General features: G+C 38.0%; 1 protein-coding gene across 1 annotated transcript; it reads right to left on the bottom strand.

The window, feature by feature from the left end:
* Positions 1–18,170: 18,170 nt before the first annotated feature.
* Positions 18,171–19,454, bottom strand: LOC140046709 (uncharacterized). Its single transcript, XM_072091413.1, has 2 exons — positions 19,403–19,454; positions 18,171–18,763 (listed from the first exon to the last, which is right to left on the bottom strand). The coding sequence occupies exons 1-2, from the start codon at positions 19,452–19,454 to the stop codon at positions 18,171–18,173; spliced, it is 645 nt and encodes a 214-aa protein (XP_071947514.1).
* Between the last annotated feature and the right edge of the window lie 3,862 nt (positions 19,455–23,316).

The raw sequence follows: 23,316 nt of genomic DNA, 5'->3' as shown, positions 1-23,316 counted from the left end.
TTGTATTACGTCATACCTATTTAAAAATACTTCCATTAAATTCTACGGGTCTGAAAACCCCTTAGATCCTTTAAAAATTAAGGTAATCAATATTTATTCATGCGTATAGACTTTTGGCACACTTTGAACCAATTCTGACCCACTGTGGGGCGGTATCAAACAATCATTTATTTAATGTGTTTTCAATAGTTTCACTTTGGTGCAATTGTATTCGACAATTAAAGTTTGTATGTAAGCGGTTTTCTGTGCATGTCTTCGAATAGAGTTTTTATCCGCATTCAGTAGTCGTCCTAAATTCTGCACACAGGATGACAGAACACACAAGAAATGAATAAATAAAAACAAACAAACGTGATCTAACTTTTTAAATTTTTTTTATTTGTTAAAACGATTTCCAAGTTAACGAAATTTAAATTCATAAACAATAAATACAGTACAATAATAATTGAAATTCTATCATTAAATAAAACATTAAACAAACTGAAATTTCAGTAAACCGTGATGCTCTATGTACATAACAATATGCACCACTAGCAGCAGATATTACAAAAGTATGGATTCACGTACAACGAAGGTTAACATTCACAAACAAATATATTATATATATATATATATATATATATATATACATATAATTGTTCAAACTCGATTGGATAGCGACTCTTTAACATTCTCGGCGTGGTACGGTGGAACAGCACTAGTCCTCAGTTGTACGCACGCGCACCAGAGATCAAATTGATACGCCCTCATCTTTCAGTATTTTTATTCACGAGGCGGGATCTCCGAAGAGATACTTTTATATATTAAACACATCAGGCAATGAACATTAATTCTAAAACGCCCGGTGATATATATATATATTTAGTTAAAAATGTATACTTGTACAACTAATGATGAAAGGAATTATTTAATTAAACCAACAAAAGACAAATTATTGACAATGAAACTATTTTCTTTTCAATACGCGCATGACAGTACCACTAGAAAAAATCGCTATATCAAAAATGTTATTTTTGAATGGTAGAGTTGTCTCCACCATTCCTAAATTTTCGCTGCAGATAGTAAATACGTCATTGACGTAATCTTCAAATAATAGATTTTGGAATACAATAACGCGTTTGCATCTTTTGACATACCTCATTATTGTTTGTTTGTCTTTTGTTGGCTTCATTCTAATATACGTGAAGCCATTCCATTTTAATATATCTGCTACTTTTGCCGTGTCACTGTTATGTACAGCAGAGCACGACGAAGCGATCAGGTAGTCTACATTGCTGTTGTTGTCGTCTTCGGAATCAAAGGCGTAAATTTCCTTAAAAGGCAGAAGTGTGCTTTGCCTGTGAAAGAAAACATGACGTAAATAAAGAATAATAATTTTCGGGTTTTGGGAGCATTTTCTGCATGAACAAGAATAATAGTTTGTGAACCTACCATGAAAACACGCCTCTGGTTCGTTGAAGGCGTTTACAACGACCCGTCGAATGTAACGGTTGTTGCTGTGTTGATTCTATATGAAATCAAATATATTTAATATATATTATAACAATCATATGAGCAGCGTTAAATAGTATCGTTCGCCAACAATACATTTACTTTAATTTACCTTTGTCCACGGTTTCCTCTCCTTTCGGGTTGAACGGGTGCTCTTCCGAGGGAACTCTTACAAATGTACTATATGAATAAATTATATATATATATATATGAATCGAATAAATAAACAAAAATGTAATGTCAAGAAAATAAAAAATACTTACTGCAGTATTGGTATTCTTGTTACTGAAATTTAAAAAAAAAATGAAAACTGGTTTTATTATACAACTAATAATACGTGGTGCTGGTGCTAGTTTGCAACCAATTAAAATATATACAAAGCTTCTCGGAGAAGGATTTAATACTGGATGTGTTCAGAGTACACATCTGAATCGTGTTCTCTTTGAATATTTATCCCAATGAGCATCAAGTTGGTAGTCATTATTATCATGGATCCCTTCTAGAAGTTAAAAACTTGTCTCGTAGGGACCCACAACTAAACACATTAGGCCTACTAAAAAAATAAAAATAAACCTAGAATATATAATTATATAATTTAGGATAAAAAATTACAGTATAATAACATAACTAACATCTTCTTTATAAAAATTATTTAAATTATATTTCAATAGTTTCATGATAATTATAAATGAAATAAATACCGATATTGGTAAATGAAAAAAATATGTATACATAAATTATAATTTATGTATATATATAGTATATACTATATATACATTATATATAGTATAGATTAAAGATTGCAATAATAAACAACAACTAATATTTTGTGTAAACATAAATAGTATATGAGTATAAATAATGATAATAAGCATATTAACTAAGCAGTATAATATTTATAATATTTAATATATATTATAACAATCATATGAGCAGCGTTAAATAGTATCGTTCGCCAACAATTCATTTACTTTAATTTACCTTTTTCCACGGTTTCCTCTCCTTTCGGGTTGAACGGGTGCTTTTCCGAGGGAACTCTTACAAATGTACTATATGAATAAATTATATATATATATATATATATATGAATCGAATAAATAAACAAAAATGTAATGTCAAGAGAATAAAAAATACTTACTGCAGTATTGGTATTCTTGTTACTGAAATAAAAAAAAAAATGAAAACTGGTTTTATTATACAACTAATAATAACATCTTCTTTATAAAAATTATTTAAATTATATTTCAATAGTTTCATGATAATTATAAATGAAATAAATACCGATATTGGTAAATGAAAAAAATATGTATACATAAATTATAATTTATGTATATATATAGTATATACTATATATACATTATATATAGTATAGATTAAAGATTGCAATAATAAACAACAACTAATATTTTGTGTAAGACATAAATAGTATATGAGTATAAATAATGATAATAAGCATATTAACTAAGCAGTATAATATTTAGATATATAATGATTCCTTAACTTTTTTCGGAAAGTAAATAATGATATTGACGTTTTGATATTTGGCGGGATATGATTCCACAAATTAGGACCTGATATAGTTATAAAAAAATTAGTTTTGGTAAGTCTAGCAAAAGGAATGTTTAAATGAAAAGTTCTTAAATTGTAATTGTGAAATTTGGTACGTTTACAGAGCATATCAATCATAGAAATAGGAAGTTGGTTTTTAAAATAATTAAACATAAAACTGGCAACTTGAACATTGTGGATATCCGTTAATTTTAATATACCAAAACGTTTAAAAAGGGGTTCAGATGAGGTTCTATAATAGTTAATCTAGCAATATTAGAAGAGTAATCTGCAGCCCAAATAATGTTACAATACTGGAAATAAGGAAGTACAAGTGTGTTATAAAGAGAAATTAAAATATTTAGAGGGAAGAAGTGCTTAAGTCTGTTAATAATACTAATAGATCTTGATATTTTTTTCGAAACGTAATTTTGATGACTGGTCCATTTAAGGTTTTCATGAATATATACACCTAAAAAAAGTGTTTCAGTTTTGCGTTCAATTTGAATTCCGTCAAGAAGTATATTTAGGTTATCAACTTTTAGTTTACGTTGAGAATTGTGAAAGATTAAATAATTTGTTTTAAGAGTATTAATAAGTAATTTGTTTGAAATAAACCAGTCACAAAATGTTGTTAATTCATCATTGAACGTAGTAAATAATAAATCAATATTTGAATTAGAGTAAAATAAGGTGGTGTCGTCGGCGAAGGATATTACTTGCATTTTGTTACTGACATTAGCCAGATCATTAACATATATAAGCACAGATCCATGTGGCACTCCACAAGTAATATCCATCGTCGACGATGTACAAGATCCTAACGCAACATATTGTTTTCTATCTTTCAAATAACTATTAAACCAATTCAATGAAATACCTCTAATTCCATAGCACTCAAGTTTTTAAATTAAATTATCGTGATTAATAACATCGAAGGCCTTTGAAAGATCAATAAATAAACTTAATAAATTTTCTTTTGATTCAAATGAATTTGTAATATTATTAATAAGATCTAAAACGGCATGGGATGTAGAGTGATTTTTTCGAAAAACCATATTGGCGTTTATTAAGTATATAAAATTTTGTGAGATAATCAGAAAGTTTAGAATACATGAGTTTTTCAATAATTTTGGAAAAGACTGAAAGTAGTGATATTGGCCGGTAATTAGATAATTGACTTCGTTCACTTTTCTTGAAAATGGGCACAACTTTAGCTAGTTTTAAGTGTGTTGGAAAAGTGCCAGATAAAAAAGATGAATTTATACAATGGGTAAGTTGGTGGATGATTAAGGGAGATACAGATTTTAAGACACGAGCAGTAATACCGTCAGATCCAGACCCTTTATTAGAATTTAGATTTTATATAGTTAGGTTAACATCATCAATTGAAACTGGGCTAATATAAAATGAGTTGGCAAACGCAGAATGAAGATAAGATAATGGATCAGTTATAGTTGGCATACTATTAATAAGATTAGGACCAATTGTAGAAAAATAGTTGTTAAACGATTCACATATCTCTTTTTGAGTTTTGTAAATATTATCACCGTCTTTAATTAGATTCGGGTGCTTGTTATTATTATTACCTTTATTTAAAACAGAATTTATTACAAGCCATGTGTTCTTCAGATTACCTTTATATCTATCAAACTGGGAAGTATAATAATTCTTTTTAGCAGTGCGACAAAGATTAGTGAAAATATTATTACATTTTGTATAGTTTAGTTTGTCATTATTACTACGTGTGTGCATATATTTGTTATAAAGTTTATGTTTCCGTGAACTACATTTTAAGAGAGCAGATGACATCCATGGTTGTTTAAACGTTTTATTTGATTTTATACTACTGTACTTTTAACCAAGTGTCTGGAGTGGATATTTGTAAATTTTTCAATAAATATATCAAAACTCAATCTTGGGTCACAATCAAATATCATAGACCAGTCTTCACCTTCTAAATCAATCGATAAGGCATTTAGGTCGTTTATACGAAATGAATAGTTGGCGCTATTATCATCAAGGTTTTGATCATTATTTTCTTGATCAATGAACTGAAATATAGGAAGGTGGTCGGAGATCATTAAGTAAAACACCAGCAATAGTTAGATTGTTTGGAATAAAAATGATCAATCAAGGTGGCCGAAGTTGAGGTAATCCTAGTTGGTTTTGAAATAGTTGGGAAAAAAGAATGGGAAATTAAAGTATTTAGGTAGGTGTTTGTTAATTTATGGTTATGGAATTTTAATAAATCAATATTGAAGTCTCCCATGAGATGACAATTTTTGTTTTCATTGTTAATTTGGTTCAATACATTATCGACGGATTTAGTAAAAGAATCTAGCCCTCCACAGGGGGCTCTGTAAATAATGCCTATAATATCATTTTTTGTCTTTGAATTTTCAATCTCAACAAAAAGTGATTCGGAAAGGTCGTCTGGTAATTTTAAGTCATTTCGAATTGTAATGCTAATATCATTACGTATAAAAAATGCAACTCCTCCTCCAATTTGATTATTGCTTCTATTGCTTGCAAAGAAGGAGTAGTTATCAATGAAAGGAATAGGGGAGTTTTCATTAAGCCATGTTTCACTGATACCGATTATGGAAAATTTGTTATTAATTGAATTCAAAAGGCATTCGAGATCATTAACTTTATGCGTAATACTTCTAATAAGATGCAGGAGAGATAGTTTAGTATTAATCATAAAAGCTGCATTCATCTATAGGGTAACTGACTGTAAATTGAGATTATTAATTAGTTGATCAAAAGATTCATAATATTTGTCATTTTCATTGTAATTAACTGGATTAAAGGTTATGTTAGAAATATCATTGTTGTTAGTAAGTTCAGTGTTCACATTAAAGTCATAAAAAGGAAGTAGGCCTAAGTGAAGATAATTAACATTCATTAACAATAGCTGCGTATAACGTTATCTAAAAAAGAAATACAGCAATAAGCATGCATGAGACTGTATATATTAATACATAATTAATGAGAAGCAAAATAAACAATTCTTGAAATAAAAATTTATTATAGGTAATATTTCGGTTGACGGTAAGTAGAGTCAAAGTAAAGTTAATTATTGCGACGACTAGAATTACTCAGTAGCTTCGGGGGCATGTGCTTCCTTGAGGTTCGGGTAGTATTTGGCAAGATGATCCATGTCGATGAATGTGCGAACATAACCATTTGCATCTATGTAACGCAACTTGTCAAGGTGGAGCCAGGCCTTTACTTTTTTGGAATGCAGGTATTTCATCGATGAGTATAAGGCCTTTCTTCTACTTATCACTCTGCTGATAAAATCATCATTTACGTAGATGTTATTATTTTTAAATTTAGGTCTCACTTTTGGAGCTGCCTTGCGTACTCTTTCTTTAGTGGAATATCTGAGAAAGTATGCAACAAGTGGTCTCGGTTTATCCCTGGTGGTATTACGTGGTCCAACTCGATGGGCTCGTTGTATATCATCATTAGCGATTTTGATGCCGGTGGTATTGGAAATAAATGAGGAAAGGAAATTAACAGTACCTTCGCTATCCTCCGCTTGTTCGGGTATGCCAGTAAACCTCAGATTGTTACCGATGATTTCAAGATTGAGGATGGTAATGTCTTTTTCCAAGGAGACAATCTTGGTGACTGCGCCGCATAATGTTGGTTTAATATCAGCAATGGTTTTGCAGCCCATGATTGACTTGATGAGAGTCGACAGCCAGGTGTTCGGTTCAACGGCGCTAATATTTAAATTAGAAATATTTGGCTCATTGTTTTCCACGTTGGCCATTGTAGATGTTTAGTTAGAATAAATAACAAAAGTGTACTTATATTTAATGCAACCGATACGTTCACTATCCAGGTAGGTATACAGGTCTCATGCAGTTAGTAACTTATCCTTGGAACATGCTATCACAGGTAAGCGAGTACTGTATCTAAAAACGTATACGTGTGAGAGCTCCGCTCAAACACGTCTGCACTCGACGAAGGACAATGTATTATAATAATATATATAATATATATATAATATAGATATATAACGTTAGTATTGTATTTACCTTTAACATTATTTTTCCATTGTGGAACATTCTGAACTGATGTTCGTTGTACTAAAAACCAAAAAAAAAAAAAAGGGGTTACCAGCCACAATCATTGTCATTATGCGCTGCATAACCCGGTAAAAGATATATATTACAATATTCTTGATAATATCGAATCATGCCCTTATAAAACTATGGTAACATTATTTCTTCTCGATAAAACAAAAACAACAAAACTAGTGACACAATAGAAATAATATTACGTTGCTAAAACAAACAATACACATTTATGAATTAAGGCTGGTTTCCTGTCGACGTAAGAACATCACTTTTGTTGCGACTACGTCGATTTGTCGTAAGAAATGCGGATTTTACAGGAAACCGATTACGATCGAAAATTTATAAAATCGACGTAACGTAAGAAAAATGGTAACGACAAACGATTTTACAGGAAACCGATGACCTAACAATTGTTGCGTTACGACGTTTTCTTCCGATTTTACAGGAAACCGGGATTTTTTATCTTACGCTTGAATGAACGCCCTTGCGTCACGTTTCTTACGTCTCTTACGAAAGTTGACTTGAAGTCAACTTTCGCAAGAGACGTAAGCGCAATCGTAACAAGCAACCAATGAGCGACAAGAGTTATGATGTAATGTGTATGACCTTACAGTGAAATATAGCCGGACAATAACATTTGTATGTATTTATCGTACTACTACAATTTTAGCCCACTTTACGATGTTGTACAATGTACATACTTTACAAATGCACAGTAGTTTCAATATAATATTGTTCTAATCAGGGAGTTTACAACTCATATCAAAATATAATACTCTTATTTATGGACGTGCAATAAACAATCCGCATTGAAACCGACATTCTTCTGTTCTATTTGTCGGTAGAAACGTCGCGATAATGAACATTTGCAACAAGATAAGATATAGAAAGCCCTTGTAAGCAATATAATATTATTATGTAACTTTAAAAAAAAATGTTTGCTTGATTTTTGTATAATTTATATTGTTTTGTCAAATTTATTCTTATTATAGGTAAATAATGGGTATCTTACTGCGTTAGTACTATCTCATGCTCGATTAGAGTACGGTATGCCTGGGCCCATAGGTAGGTCTAATAATAATAGGAATCCCGAAATGATTTGCCGTTTTTTAATTTTGAAAACTATTTAAGGCTAGGCCTACTAAGGCCAGAATAATTAATTCATATTTTGGTTCATACAATAGTGCATAGGCCTAGCCTATTAGCCTGGCTCCTAGGCTAGTTTGATTATATTTTGGTCAAATCCATTCCTATTAGTACAGTATTAATTAAGTATTATTACTAATACTAGGGCCTAGCCTATCTACTAAAAATAATATGCTGGTGTGCTGCACTGACACTGAGTAGCTACAGGTACAATAACAACATTCAACATTTCGCGCGAAAAATGATAAAACCCGCTCTAAAAAGAAACACCAATCATAGATGTTGTTTCAAATACGTCATAAATCTGACCGACGAAAGAAAAAAAATTCAACTTTCGTAACAACACTAAAATCGACGTAAGCATACGACGTGTGTTTCACAGCCAAAATTTCAACTTTCGGGAGCAGCATAACTACAGATGTTTCTCTGCGGCCTGACACGATCTTGACTAACGTCAACGACGTCAATTTTTTCTCAACTTTCGTAAGAGACGTAAGAAACGTATGAAACGCAAGAGTCGTTGCAAAATTCGACTTCTTACGTCGACAGGAAACCAGCCTTTACCTTCAACATCGTCAGTCCACCACGGAGTCATCCACAATGTATGTTCTTGCACTTCACACTTAGCTGTTTGCTGAGACATATTAGTTAGTATATACTGCTTCACTGAAGTGTGTGTAGGCTATATATACTGCTTCACTGCCAGCAAAGTAAATTGTGTGTGTATACAATTGAATTGTTGTCCTTGCGAATTGAAAAGACGATGACCTTCAAAGTTTATGCATAATTAATAGGCATGAGTATTATATAATATATATAATAATTTATTTGGAAAACGCTTTTTGAACAGCGGCACACATAATAATGGTGCATCCTTAAAACAATTAAACATACAATATAAAAATATATGAGTATAAAAATAAAGATAGACTAGATTAAAACAGATAATACTCAGATAAGACGGAAGTTCGATAAAACCAAATTAAAAATAAACTGTAATACTAAAACCAATTAAATGCAACCCACATACATAAGCTTGGACACTAAATTAGCATATCAATTAGTATATGAACAAAGGAATATACAGTACTTAGAATCTATGTTAAGATATACATATTCATATATATATCTCCTGGTAAGTTGTACAATGTCTAATCGATGTCCACCTTGGAAAATATCAACGTATGTGATTGTGAATATAAGAGGCGAGATTGTGTATTTTTAATGTTTAGTTAAAGTCGCGCGGTTGTTGAAAATGAGTAAATCTGAGAATACAGCCGATGATCTACTGCCATGTGAATTATGGCCGGGCAGTCGAATTACGGACGATATTGTGTTTGGTGAACCCATGCACATCATGTGCGTCGAGTTGAAATCGTTTGAAATACCGACAAACTCGCTGCGCAATTGCTCCCCGCATACGTACATAATGATGATGGTGTTGTTGAGAAAAGCGTTACAGTTGCACTAAAAATAATAATAATAATAAACAGTATTTATATAGGGCCTAATGGATCACTGACCCCTCTAGGTGCTTTACATAGGACCTTAACTAATGGTAATAAACTATCCCCCGCCGGACACCATTCCGGTATTTCTTAGTCGAGGTTTCGGGGATGGAGACAATCAATAATGTGAAAAAAAATGTAACTAAAATAAGCTTAACTATGCTTAACTAAGCAACGATGAACAGTCACGCACTGGTGTGCTCTCTTATTGAACCTAGTCGCATCGTGGATGAAACGGTTCGGGGCAAGGTGTCGTGCGGTTACGTGTTCTGGTTGATCTTCCCACGACGCTTGCACAAAATGTTACAGTACGTTGTCAAGTCCATACTGTTGATAACAACGGATACCTGCCAGCATGGGACACAACATTCTTGACAGACGTCCGATGCGAAATGTTTTCAGACAACGATCTTGTATGATGATGATGATGATAATGAACCGAAACGTAAAAAGACAAAACGTAAACGAGACGATTCAGCAACGGCGACAATAAAATATGCATTTAAACATTTCAATTGCCGATTGGGTCGTGGAACGTCAAAAAACGAACCAAGATAAATAGCTATGTTCCACACGTGACAGTGCTCGGGGATTTTGAGAGAAGCATTGAAAAATATTTCTGTTTAGACATTTAGTAGGATCCAACTTACCCACTATACTGTGTTGTGAGAGCATGCATTGGGTCCAAATAATCATTAGTAACTTCTTATACTTGGCTCCGTAATTATATACACATAATATATTCCAATAATATAGTTTCTTCTGTACATGTACAGGATACGCAAAGTTCCTTGAGTTAACAAACAACGGTAAGTAAAACAAATACGTCCTGCTTGTTCGACGGTCGGTAGTTGAGAGAGAGACAAAGAATAAAAAGGTTTGCATGCCGTTCGTTACACCTGCTAACACATATGCAAATTGCCTCTACATCAGCTCCCCTCTAGATCGCAAATGAAATGTTAGCGAGCGATGAATAAAAAAAAAATGTTTCTAGTATAAAACTTCCAGCACAATAAAATGACAGAATTTCTTCAACCGCAATCATAATCTGCAAGCTTACGTGGGCAGTGTACATGTCGTCCGCTACGCGTTTGCCGTGGCGGAGGTGCGACTGGAATAGTACTTGCGGTTGAGGAAAGCACTGCTTCCGGTTGCCTTGACGATTCTGGAAAGTTGTTAATAGCTTTATCATTATTTACATAGGCGACTTTTAGTCTGTCCAAACTAACAGTTTCATGTTTATCTGCGATGCTCAAAACAAAGTATTTGTCAGTTCTGTTTAAAACTTTAAATGGCCCATTGTAAGGAGACTGAAGAGGTTTCTTTACGCTATCGCAACGAACAAACACGTGAGTACATTCACGCAAATCGTCGTGGATTTGTGCGGTGCGTTGATTCGCTCGTGTTGGCACTGGTCGAATATTCTGCATGTGTCTTTGCAATCTATGTACGTAATTCGCAGGTTCATGTGAGGCGATATCAGTAGGCGCGACAAACTGCCCTGGAAGTTTCAGGGTTGCTCCATACACCAGTTCCGATGAAGAACAGCCTAAATCAACTTTGACCGCTGTCCGGAGATGATCCTCAGAAGTGGAGTGAAACTTTACCTCTAGTTCTTCTTGGTCTCCGGACAGCGGTCAAAGTCAAAGTAATACAAATTTGTTTGTTCACGCTATGCGCGATGATGCAGCGCAATTGGACGAAGACAAAATTTCGGCAATCGGAAAACTGTATGTAACCAACCAGAATCAGAACGAAGTGACCATAGACTCGAGGTACGTATTTTATCATCATCATCATCATCATCACAACACAAATTCTAGTGTGCGTGTTTTACTTTTGATTTATAATTGTTTTTTTTTTATATTTTAGGCATTTATACGGTGAAAAATACACGGCAAAGAATCCGGGCATAGTGATGATGAGAAAGAATTTTCACAACTTGCAATAGACTCCAGAAAGATACCGTGACAAGACTGTCGCCAAAATTTTCTTCGACATGTACACGCAAGTGCATATGGGAAAACACGTGCAGATGAGCGAAGTAATAACGCAATCGTATGCCGATATGTAGGATACCGAGATGAAGGGTTGGTGTATGAACGCGTCTTGACACAGTGACGGCAGTTTTGTTCCATTCGTATACGAAGAGGAAGCTGACGTGAAAATATCGATAGGTTATCGATATCTTTTGAACATGGTGGCTCTGATAGGTAATGTAGCCGGTGTGTCTAACGCTAAAGGTGAACTTTTGTACATTTTACTGTCGGCTATACGTATCGTGTGCCCACACGATGCGATGGCCATGCACGCCATTCTGGTAGGACCTCCCGGTAGGCTACGGGTAAAACGTCTGTGATGGTAGCCGCTAAATCTGTAATCGGTAACGCTTACTCAGACGACGTTACTTACCGAACACAGAAAGCCGTGCTCGTCGACAATGAGCGAAAGTACAACAATTTAAAAAAAAATACGCTTCATGAACGAATTTGTGCCACCGTCGTCTGGATCTAAAAGCGATAAGAATCCGTTATCAATTGAAAGCAGTCAAGAAGCGGCAATAATGAAAGAGGAACTCGATTCCGGCTGTACGCGCACCGAACGAACCGAGAAGGTAACGGATCCGAACACGGGAACCACTCGACACGGTGTTCGAACCGTAATCAACGTTTGCGATAATGCCACCATAATGGCCATGAACGAAAAAAACTTGTGTAACTCGTTAAACGAACGAGTTGTCACCTTTGACGTGGCACCCAGTGGTGTTGATTGTCAACGTGCCCAAGAAAGTGGAGGGATACGAGAAGGAATTGGATCGTTTAAAAATTCGAACGCAATTCGGCGCTCTGCGCCACAAAGTAATGGAACATGTACGGTTGGCAGAGTGCGGTCTGTATCCACGTCGATCGGAAGGTGATTCGTACAAAGACGATCGTATGCTACTGTTGACTTGCGATAGAATATCTGTCGAAATGGAAAGGCAAGGAGTCCGATTCGGATTCGCCACAGAAACTAGAACCATCAATAAACTCATCGACCTGGCACGTTTGTGCGCCTTTCACAATGCAGTGATTCAAGTGAACGGCTGTCCGTTACAAATTCTGCACGCCAATACACCTCGATTACCGAACGAGAACACTTGTTGTCTCAATTCAAGAATCATAGCCAAACATCAACGGTGGCTGATGCAACAGGACATGAAGCGACTACACGACATGGTAATGTCCGAGGCGCTTCTGTCCATTTTAGAGCGCGCAAAACGGGTGTTGCTCGCAAACAATGTAACAATATTGTTGGCCATGCACGGTGGACGGAGTATTAAGATGTTTCGAAAAGTGGACGATAACGGACAAAAACAGCTTCTGTTCAAATGTAGCGAGGCAACGGAAGCTCATCTTTCGTCACATGCGAACGAGTACCGTGAAATATCGGACGTGATGATGGCAGGAATGTGCAATGCAAAACAGTACAGGGGAAAACATTACATTTACGTTATGCTCAATGGAAAACTTACACAAGCCGCACGCTTCTTGTCTCATTTGCCCGTCTTCGCTCGACATACGGTAGGCCTACGTACAGGGGCCAGTCAAACTCTCAAGATCCCAAATCCAGCATCAATTATCTAGGATCGGTGCCGAAAAAGTTTACCAACGAAGAAAGATACTGGATAAAAATAAATTTAGATTTTCACGAGACCCGACTGGCGTACGTTAGGAAACTCGCAATCCAATCGTGTGTGACTGGAGACTGCGACGAAAACGGATCAATTGCGGTCGGTGTTGACGTGAAAGAGATTGCCGACAGTTTAAGGGTGTTGAAATGCAGATCATATGACGGTAGCAGAGATAGACTACCGATGCCACCGCCGGTGATGAACAACGATCACACGTGCAGATTGGTATTGGAAACGTCGAACGCTCGAGCCTTTATGGTACACGTTAGCGCCTTTTTGCCACAACATAGGCGCTTGAAAAAAATACTCGAATTGTGCACAAAGGTTGTGCTCAAAGATAAAAACGCGTGCCGAGGTAATCGAATACGCGTTCTGGTAAATGACAAGTTCGAAGCGGATGAGCTGAGAAACGGTGTGAATTTGCTAACAAACGACTTGAGACACTTGATAAATTCTTCTTCGATCATCTCGGAAACACCACCACCGAACGTATTCTTTCACGTAAATCTGTTGACGTTGAATTCATTGGAAGACGCGTGTAAGCATTACAAAGTGAAAGCCGACGAATCGATGATCAAGAGTGTATTGGAAAAGTGCGTGTTTAAAAATATGAATGAACGTAAAACCATCATGTACGTGGATCGTAGTACAAGAGATGTGTTTCAGACGTTAGACATTCAGCAATTGGCCGAAAAGAACGGCGGTAGTCTAACGGTAGGCCTACACAAGTGTAAAAATCCGTATCTGACACAAACGCTTCGAAATCCAACAACTGAGGTAGTAGATCGTGATAGATTAAGATTCAAGTTAGAAGAACCGCAATTTCTTGAAGCCGAACCGTCGCACGTTCAACGACGAAAAGCGTGGATTAGAATGTTGTCCGATGGTACGGAGATTAAACTGAGAGAACGATTTGGACACGGCGTGGACACTTATTTACGCCATATAAGACTGGTAGAAGATGCAATTATAGAAGAGGACAAACTGCACGCATTCAGACCATTGGTTTAGAAGACTGGTGAAAAGAAACTTTCACCGTGTACGTGCTCAAAACAAACGTTATGAAATGATTTCATACCATACCTCCGTGCATTCATATTATGTTTATGGTCTTATATAAATTACATTGTATACATTTTTTGTGCGTGTGTGTTGCCAATAAAACGAATGAAATTTAGCCGTCTCGTTCTCTGTTTTAATCATTACACATGCAAGAATACCATTGATAAACGCGCACTTTATAATGATTATGTACAGATAGTATGTTTACTGTAAGAAATAACATCGCGTAATTATTATACACTTCTCATCGAATAAAATAAAAATGTATACTACCGATTCTAGTAAAAATTTTCCGATAAAGCGCCGCGCTGTTATCATGATGGTCTACCTGAATGCTTAACAATGAAGCGCGCTGTTATCATGATGGTCTACCTGAATGCTTAACAATGAAGCGCGCTGATTATCATGATGGTCTACCTGAATGCTTAACAATGAAGCGCGCTGTTATCATGATGGTCTTCCTGAATGCTTAACAATGAAGCGCGCTGTTATCATTGACTTGAAGTTATATTTTCATTAAAAAAAACAAAAAAAAAAAAAAAACATTCCTCTAAGAAAATGATGAGAAAAGATGATGGTCAATAAAGAAGATGGTGAGTAAAACAAATATTAAATATATATATATATATATATGTATCAAATCAATTCTCTAACCCTAACCTAATACTACAGCGTTACATTACGAGACTCAAGAACTAACCATTCAGCTGGCTTACAATCTATCGATACCATAACATTATTAGTAATTTATCAAAAACTATATAGGGGCGCAACTACTCCAAGGGGTAACTATCACACACAGGGGGAATGGGGAGGTACACATCTACTCCCATGGGTAACTATCACACACATACTCCACACACAGGGGCATAGGGGAGGTTCACATCTACTCTCAGGGATAACTATCACACACAGTAGGGCATGGGGAGGTGCACACCTACTCTAAGGGGTAACTATCAAACACTGGGGCATGGGGAGGTGCACATCTACTCCCAGGGATAACTATAACACACAGGGGGCATGTGGAGGTGCACATCTACTTCCAAGGGTAACTATCACACACACGGGGGGGGGGGGACATGAGGAGGTGCACATCAACTTCTAAGGGTAACTATCACACACATACTCCACACACAGGGTCATAGGGAAAGTGCACATTTACTCCCAGGATAACTATCACACACAGGGGGGCATAGGAAGGTTTACATCTACTCCCAAGGGTAACTATCACACACATACTCCACACACAGGGGCATAGGGAGGTGCACATCTACTCCCAGGGATAGCTATCACACACAGTTGGGCACGGGGAGGTGCACACCTACTCCAAGGGTAACTATCACACACATACTCCACACACAGGGTCATAGGGAAAGTGCACATTTACTCCCAGGGATAACTATCACACACAGGGGGCGTGGGGAGGTACAGTACATGACTACTCCCAGGGGTAACTATCACACACACATAATCCACACAGGGGCATAGGGGAGGTGCACATCTACTCCAAGGGGTAACTATCACACACAGGGGGAATGGGGAGGTACACATCTACTCCCATGGGTAACTATCTCACACATACTCCACACACAGGGGCATAGGGGAGGTGCACATCTACTCGCAGGGGTAACTATCATACACTGGGGCATGGGGAGGTGCACATCTACTCCGAGGGATAACTATAACACACAGCGGGCATGAGGAGGTGCACATCTACTTCCAAGGGTAACTATCACACACATGGGGAGGAGGGGCATGAGGAGGTGCACATCTACTTCCAAGGGTAACTATCACACACATACTCCACACACAGGGTCATAGGGGAGGTGCACATCTACTCCCTTGGGTAACTAGCACACACATACTTCACACACAGGGGCATAGGGGAGGTTCACATCTACTCCCAGGGATGACTATCACACACAGTGGGGCATGGAGAGGTGCACACCTACTCCAAGGGGTAACTATCACACACATGGGCATGAGGAGGTGCACATCTACTCCCAGGGATAACTATCACACACATGGGCATGGTGAGGTGCACATCTACTCCCAGGGATAACTATCACACACAAAGGGCATGGGGAGGTGCACATCTACTCCCAGGGATAACTATCACACACAAAGGGCATGGGGAGGTGCACATCTACTCCCAGGGGTACCTATCACACAAATAGACAGATTTCCTAGATGCTTTCGGCAATAGGCCACTATATGCGCCAAAATATGTTTCTAGGCTGGTTTGGGCATGGGAGAGTGCATCTCAACACTATTTTGCTTTATTTTGATTTATCAGAAAATACCTGAGCTATAGCACAGGAGTTTTTATCATATCTAACATTAGCGCATAATTCCATATTGTAGAGTTTCCTGAAAAAACCACAGTAGGCTTGTGTAGGCTTGTAGTTCTTTTGTACTGTACTGGGGTGATTACATGTTCATCAAATGTGTGCTGAGAAATAAAGAATACGCAAATGAAGAGAAAAGGGACAATAAATTCCAAATCGGTGGTGTGATCTTTTTAATCTTCAATATACATATACATATCTACCTTACACATTATATACCTTATATCACAAGGATAAACTTAACAATTAGTATCATTTATACTAATAAATGGGCTAATGCACTACATTATGTTAGTCCAATTGCAAAACTGCCCGTAGCCAGGATTTTTACAGGGCAAGGGGGATCTTTTTTCCATAAAAAGGTAGATTTAGGCCTACCATGGAGAAAAGTTCCTAACTTATTTCTCCATGGGCCTACCTAGTAGATGAAAATAATTTGCCTGCTGGCTAAATTGGCCATAACATTAGTGTCATAAGTTAGACCTATTTACCAGCTGTTGGACACTTTAGGAAAACCCTACAAACCCTCCTGGCTACCGGCTTACACAATTATAGTTACACTTAAGCTAATTGCTTTTGTGTTCACTAATATATTATACACATAATGTGCTAATTTATCTTGTTATGTCACAGAACTTTATTGCTTCAAAAGTGAAGTACCAGTGAAATATGCATTGTTTAGTAATTTAATCTTTAGAATACTTTGTACATCATATGTGACACCTGTCGAGAACGAGACGATTCAGCAACGGCGACAATAAAATATGCATTTAAACATTTCAATTGCCGATTGGGTCGTGGAACGTCAAAAAACGAACCAAGATAAATAGCTATGTTCCACACGTGACAGTGCTCGGGGATTTTGAGAGAAGCATTGAAAAATATTTCTGTTTAGACATTTAGTAGGATCCAACTTACCCACTATACTGTGTTGTGAGAGCATGCATTGGGTCCAAATATCATTAGTAACTTCTTATACTTGGCTCCGTAATTATATACACATAATATATTCCAATAATATAGTTTCTTCTGTACATGTACAGGATACGCAAAGTTCCTTGAGTTAACAAACAACGGTAAGTAAAACAAATACGTCCTGCTTGTTCGACGGTCGGTAGTTGAGAGAGAGACAAAGAATAAAAAGGTTTGCATGCCGTTCGTTACACCTGCTAACACATGTGCAAATTGCCTCTACATCAGCTCCCCTCTAGATCGCAAATGAAATGTTAGCGAGCGATGAATAAAAAAAAATGTTTCTAGTATAAAACTTCCAGCACAATAAAATAACAGAATTTCTTCAACCGCAATCATAATCTGCAAGCTTACGTGGGCAGTGTACATGTCGTCCGCTACGCGTTTGCCGTGGCGGAGGTGCGACTGGAATAGTACTTGCGGTTGAGGAAAGCACTGCTTCCGGTTGCCTTGACGATTCTGGAAAGTTGTTAATAGCTTTATCATTATTTACATAGGCGACTTTTAGTCTGTCCAAACTAACAGTTTCATGTTTATCTGCGATGCTCAAAACAAAGTATTTGTCAGTTCTGTTTAAAACTTTAAATGGCCCATTGTAAGGAGACTGAAGAGGTTTCTTTACGCTATCGCAACGAACAAACACGTGAGTACATTCACGCAAATCGTCGTGGATTTGTGCGGTGCGTTGATTCGCTCGTGTTGGCACTGGTCGAATATTCTGCATGTGTCTTTGCAATCTATGTACGTAATTCGCAGGTTCATGTGAGGCGATATCAGTAGGCGCGACAAACTGCCCTGGAAGTTTCAGGGTTGCTCCATACACCAGTTCCGATGAAGAACAGCCTAAATCAACTTTGACCGCTGTCCGGAGATGATCCTCAGAAGTGGAGTGAAACTTTACCTCTAGTTCTTCTTGGTCTCCGGACAGCGGTCAAAGTCAAAGTAATACAAATTTGTTTGTTCACGCTATGCGCGATGATGCAGCGCAATTGGACGAAGACAAAATTTCGGCAATCGGAAAACTGTATGTAACCAACCAGAATCAGAACGAAGTGACCATAGACTCGAGGTACGTATTTTATCATCATCATCATCATCATCACAACACAAATTCTAGTGTGCGTGTTTTACTTTTGATTTATAATTGTTTTTTTTTATATTTTAGGCATTTATACGGTGAAAAATACACGGCAAAGAATCCGGGCATAGTGATGATGAGAAAGAATTTTCACAACTTGCAATAGACTCCAGAAAGATACCGTGACAAGACTGTCGCCAAAATTTTCTTCGACATGTACACGCAAGTGCATATGGGAAAACACGTGCAGATGAGCGAAGTAATAACGCAATCGTATGCCGATATGTAGGATACCGAGATGAAGGGTTGGTGTATGAACGCGTCTTGACACAGTGACGGCAGTTTTGTTCCATTCGTATACGAAGAGGAAGCTGACGTGAAAATATCGATAGGTTATCGATATCTTTTGAACATGGTGGCTCTGATAGGTAATGTAGCCGGTGTGTCTAACGCTAAAGGTGAACTTTTGTACATTTTACTGTCGGCTATACGTATCGTGTGCCCACACGATGCGATGGCCATGAACGCCATTCTGGTAGGACCTCCCGGTAGGCTACGGGTAAAACGTCTGTGATGGTAGCCGCTAAATCTGTAATCGGTAACGCTTACTCAGACGACGTTACTTACCGAACACAGAAAGCCGTGCTCGTCGACAATGAGCGAAAGTACAACAATTTAAAAAAAAATACGCTTCATGAACGAATTTGTGCCACCGTCGTCTGGATCTAAAAGCGATAAGAATCCGTTATCAATTGAAAGCAGTCAAGAAGCGGCAATAATGAAAGAGGAACTCGATTCCGGCTGTACGCGCACCGAACGAACCGAGAAGGTAACGGATCCGAACACGGGAACCACTCGACACGGTGTTCGAACCGTAATCAACGTTTGCGATAATGCCACCATAATGGCCATGAACGAAAAAAACTTGTGTAACTCGTTAAACGAACGAGTTGTCACCTTTGACGTGGCACCCAGTGGTGTTGATTGTCAACGTGCCCAAGAAAGTGGAGGGATACGAGAAGGAATTGGATCGTTTAAAAATTCGAACGCAATTCGGCGCTCTGCGCCACAAAGTAATGGAACATGTACGGTTGGCAGAGTGCGGTCTGTATCCACGTCGATCGGAAGGTGATTCGTACAAAGACGATCGTATGCTACTGTTGACTTGCGATAGAATATCTGTCGAAATGGAAAGGCAAGGAGTCCGATTCGGATTCGCCACAGAAACTAGAACCATCAATAAACTCATCGACCTGGCACGTTTGTGCGCCTTTCACAATGCAGTGATTCAAGTGAACGGCTGTCCGTTACAAATTCTGCACGCCAATACACCTCGATTACCGAACGAGAACACTTGTTGTCTCAATTCAAGAATCATAGCCAAACATCAACGGTGGCTGATGCAACAGGACATGAAGCGACTACACGACATGGTAATGTCCGAGGCGCTTCTGTCCATTTTAGAGCGCGCAAAACGGGTGTTGCTCGCAAACAATGTAACAATATTGTTGGCCATGCACGGTGGACGGAGTATTAAGATGTTTCGAAAAGTGGACGATAACGGACAAAAACAGCTTCTGTTCAAATGTAGCGAGGCAACGGAAGCTCATCTTTCGTCACATGCGAACGAGTACCGTGAAATATCGGACGTGATGATGGCAGGAATGTGCAATGCAAAACAGTACAGGGGAAAACATTACATTTACGTTATGCTCAATGGAAAACTTACACAAGCCGCACGCTTCTTGTCTCATTTGCCCGTCTTCGCTCGACATACGGTAGGCCTACGTACAGGGGCCAGTCAAACTCTCAAGATCCCAAATCCAGCATCAATTATCTAGGATCGGTGCCGAAAAAGTTTACCAACGAAGAAAGATACTGGATAAAAATAAATTTAGATTTTCACGAGACCCGACTGGCGTACGTTAGGAAACTCGCAATCCAATCGTGTGTGACTGGAGACTGCGACGAAAACGGATCAATTGCGGTCGGTGTTGACGTGAAAGAGATTGCCGACAGTTTAAGGGTGTTGAAATGCAGATCATATGACGGTAGCAGAGATAGACTACCGATGCCACCGCCGGTGATGAACAACGATCACACGTGCAGATTGGTATTGGAAACGTCGAACGCTCGAGCCTTTATGGTACACGTTAGCGCCTTTTTGCCACAACATAGGCGCTTGAAAAAAATACTCGAATTGTGCACAAAGGTTGTGCTCAAAGATAAAAACGCGTGCCGAGGTAATCGAATACGCGTTCTGGTAAATGACAAGTTCGAAGCGGATGAGCTGAGAAACGGTGTGAATTTGCTAACAAACGACTTGAGACACTTGATAAATTCTTCTTCGATCATCTCGGAAACACCACCACCGAACGTATTCTTTCACGTAAATCTGTTGACGTTGAATTCATTGGAAGACGCGTGTAAGCATTACAAAGTGAAAGCCGACGAATCGATGATCAAGAGTGTATTGGAAAAGTGCGTGTTTAAAAATATGAATGAACGTAAAACCATCATGTACGTGGATCGTAGTACAAGAGATGTGTTTCAGACGTTAGACATTCAGCAATTGGCCGAAAAGAACGGCGGTAGTCTAACGGTAGGCCTACACAAGTGTAAAAATCCGTATCTGACACAAACGCTTCGAAATCCAACAACTGAGGTAGTAGATCGTGATAGATTAAGATTCAAGTTAGAAGAACCGCAATTTCTTGAAGCCGAACCGTCGCACGTTCAACGACGAAAAGCGTGGATTAGAATGTTGTCCGATGGTACGGAGATTAAACTGAGAGAACGATTTGGACACGGCGTGGACACTTATTTACGCCATATAAGACTGGTAGAAGATGCAATTATAGAAGAGGACAAACTGCACGCATTCAGACCATTGGTTTAGAAGACTGGTGAAAAGAAACTTTCACCGTGTACGTGCTCAAAACAAACGTTATGAAATGATTTCATACCATACCTCCGTGCATTCATATTATGTTTATGGTCTTATATAAATTACATTGTATACATTTTTTGTGCGTGTGTGTTGCCAATAAAACGAATGAAATTTAGCCGTCTCGTTCTCTGTTTTAATCATTACACATGCAAGAATACCATTGATAAACGCGCACTTTATAATGATTATGTACAGATAGTATGTTTACTGTAAGAAATAACATCGCGTAATTATTATACACTTCTCATCGAATAAAATAAAAATGTATACTACCGATTCTAGTAAAAATTTTCCGATAAAGCGCCGCGCTGTTATCATGATGGTCTACCTGAATGCTTAACAATGAAGCGCGCTGTTATCATGATGGTCTACCTGAATGCTTAACAATGAAGCGCGCTGATTATCATGATGGTCTACCTGAATGCTTAACAATGAAGCGCGCTGTTATCATGATGGTCTTCCTGAATGCTTAACAATGAAGCGCGCTGTTATCATTGACTTGAAGTTATATTTTCATTAAAAAAAACAAAAACAAAAAAAAAACATTCCTCTAAGAAAATGATGAGAAAAGATGATGGTCAATAAAGAAGATGGTGAGTAAAACAAATATTAAATATATATATATATATATATATGTATCAAATCAATTCTCTAACCCTAACCTAATACTACAGCGTTACATTACGAGACTCAAGAACTAACCATTCAGCTGGCTTACAATCTATCGATACCATAACATTATTAGTAATTTATCAAAAACTATATAGGGGCGCAACTACTCCAAGGGGTAACTATCACACACAGGGGGAATGGGGAGGTACACATCTACTCCCATGGGTAACTATCACACACATACTCCACACACAGGGGCATAGGGGAGGTTCACATCTACTCTCAGGGATAACTATCACACACAGTAGGGCATGGGGAGGTGCACACCTACTCTAAGGGGTAACTATCAAACACTGGGGCATGGGGAGGTGCACATCTACTCCCAGGGATAACTATAACACACAGGGGGCATGTGGAGGTGCACATCTACTTCCAAGGGTAACTATCACACACACGGGGGGGGGGGGGGGGACATGAGGAGGTGCACATCAACTTCTAAGGGTAACTATCACACACATACTCCACACACAGGGTCATAGGGAAAGTGCACATTTACTCCCAGGATAACTATCACACACAGGGGGGCATAGGAAGGTTTACATCTACTCCCAAGGGTAACTATCACACACATACTCCACACACAGGGGCATAGGGAGGTGCACATCTACTCCCAGGGATAGCTATCACACACAGTTGGGCACGGGGAGGTGCACACCTACTCCAAGGGTAACTATCACACACATACTCCACACACAGGGTCATAGGGAAAGTGCACATTTACTCCCAGGGATAACTATCACACACAGGGGGCGTGGGGAGGTACAGTACATG

This window comes from Antedon mediterranea, chromosome 4 (assembly GCF_964355755.1).
Source record: "Antedon mediterranea chromosome 4, ecAntMedi1.1, whole genome shotgun sequence".
In the NCBI taxonomy this organism is placed as follows: domain Eukaryota; kingdom Metazoa; phylum Echinodermata; class Crinoidea; order Comatulida; family Antedonidae; genus Antedon; species Antedon mediterranea.
Note: the sequence above shows the minus strand (reverse complement) of the source record. Positions and strands in the feature narration are given on the sequence as shown.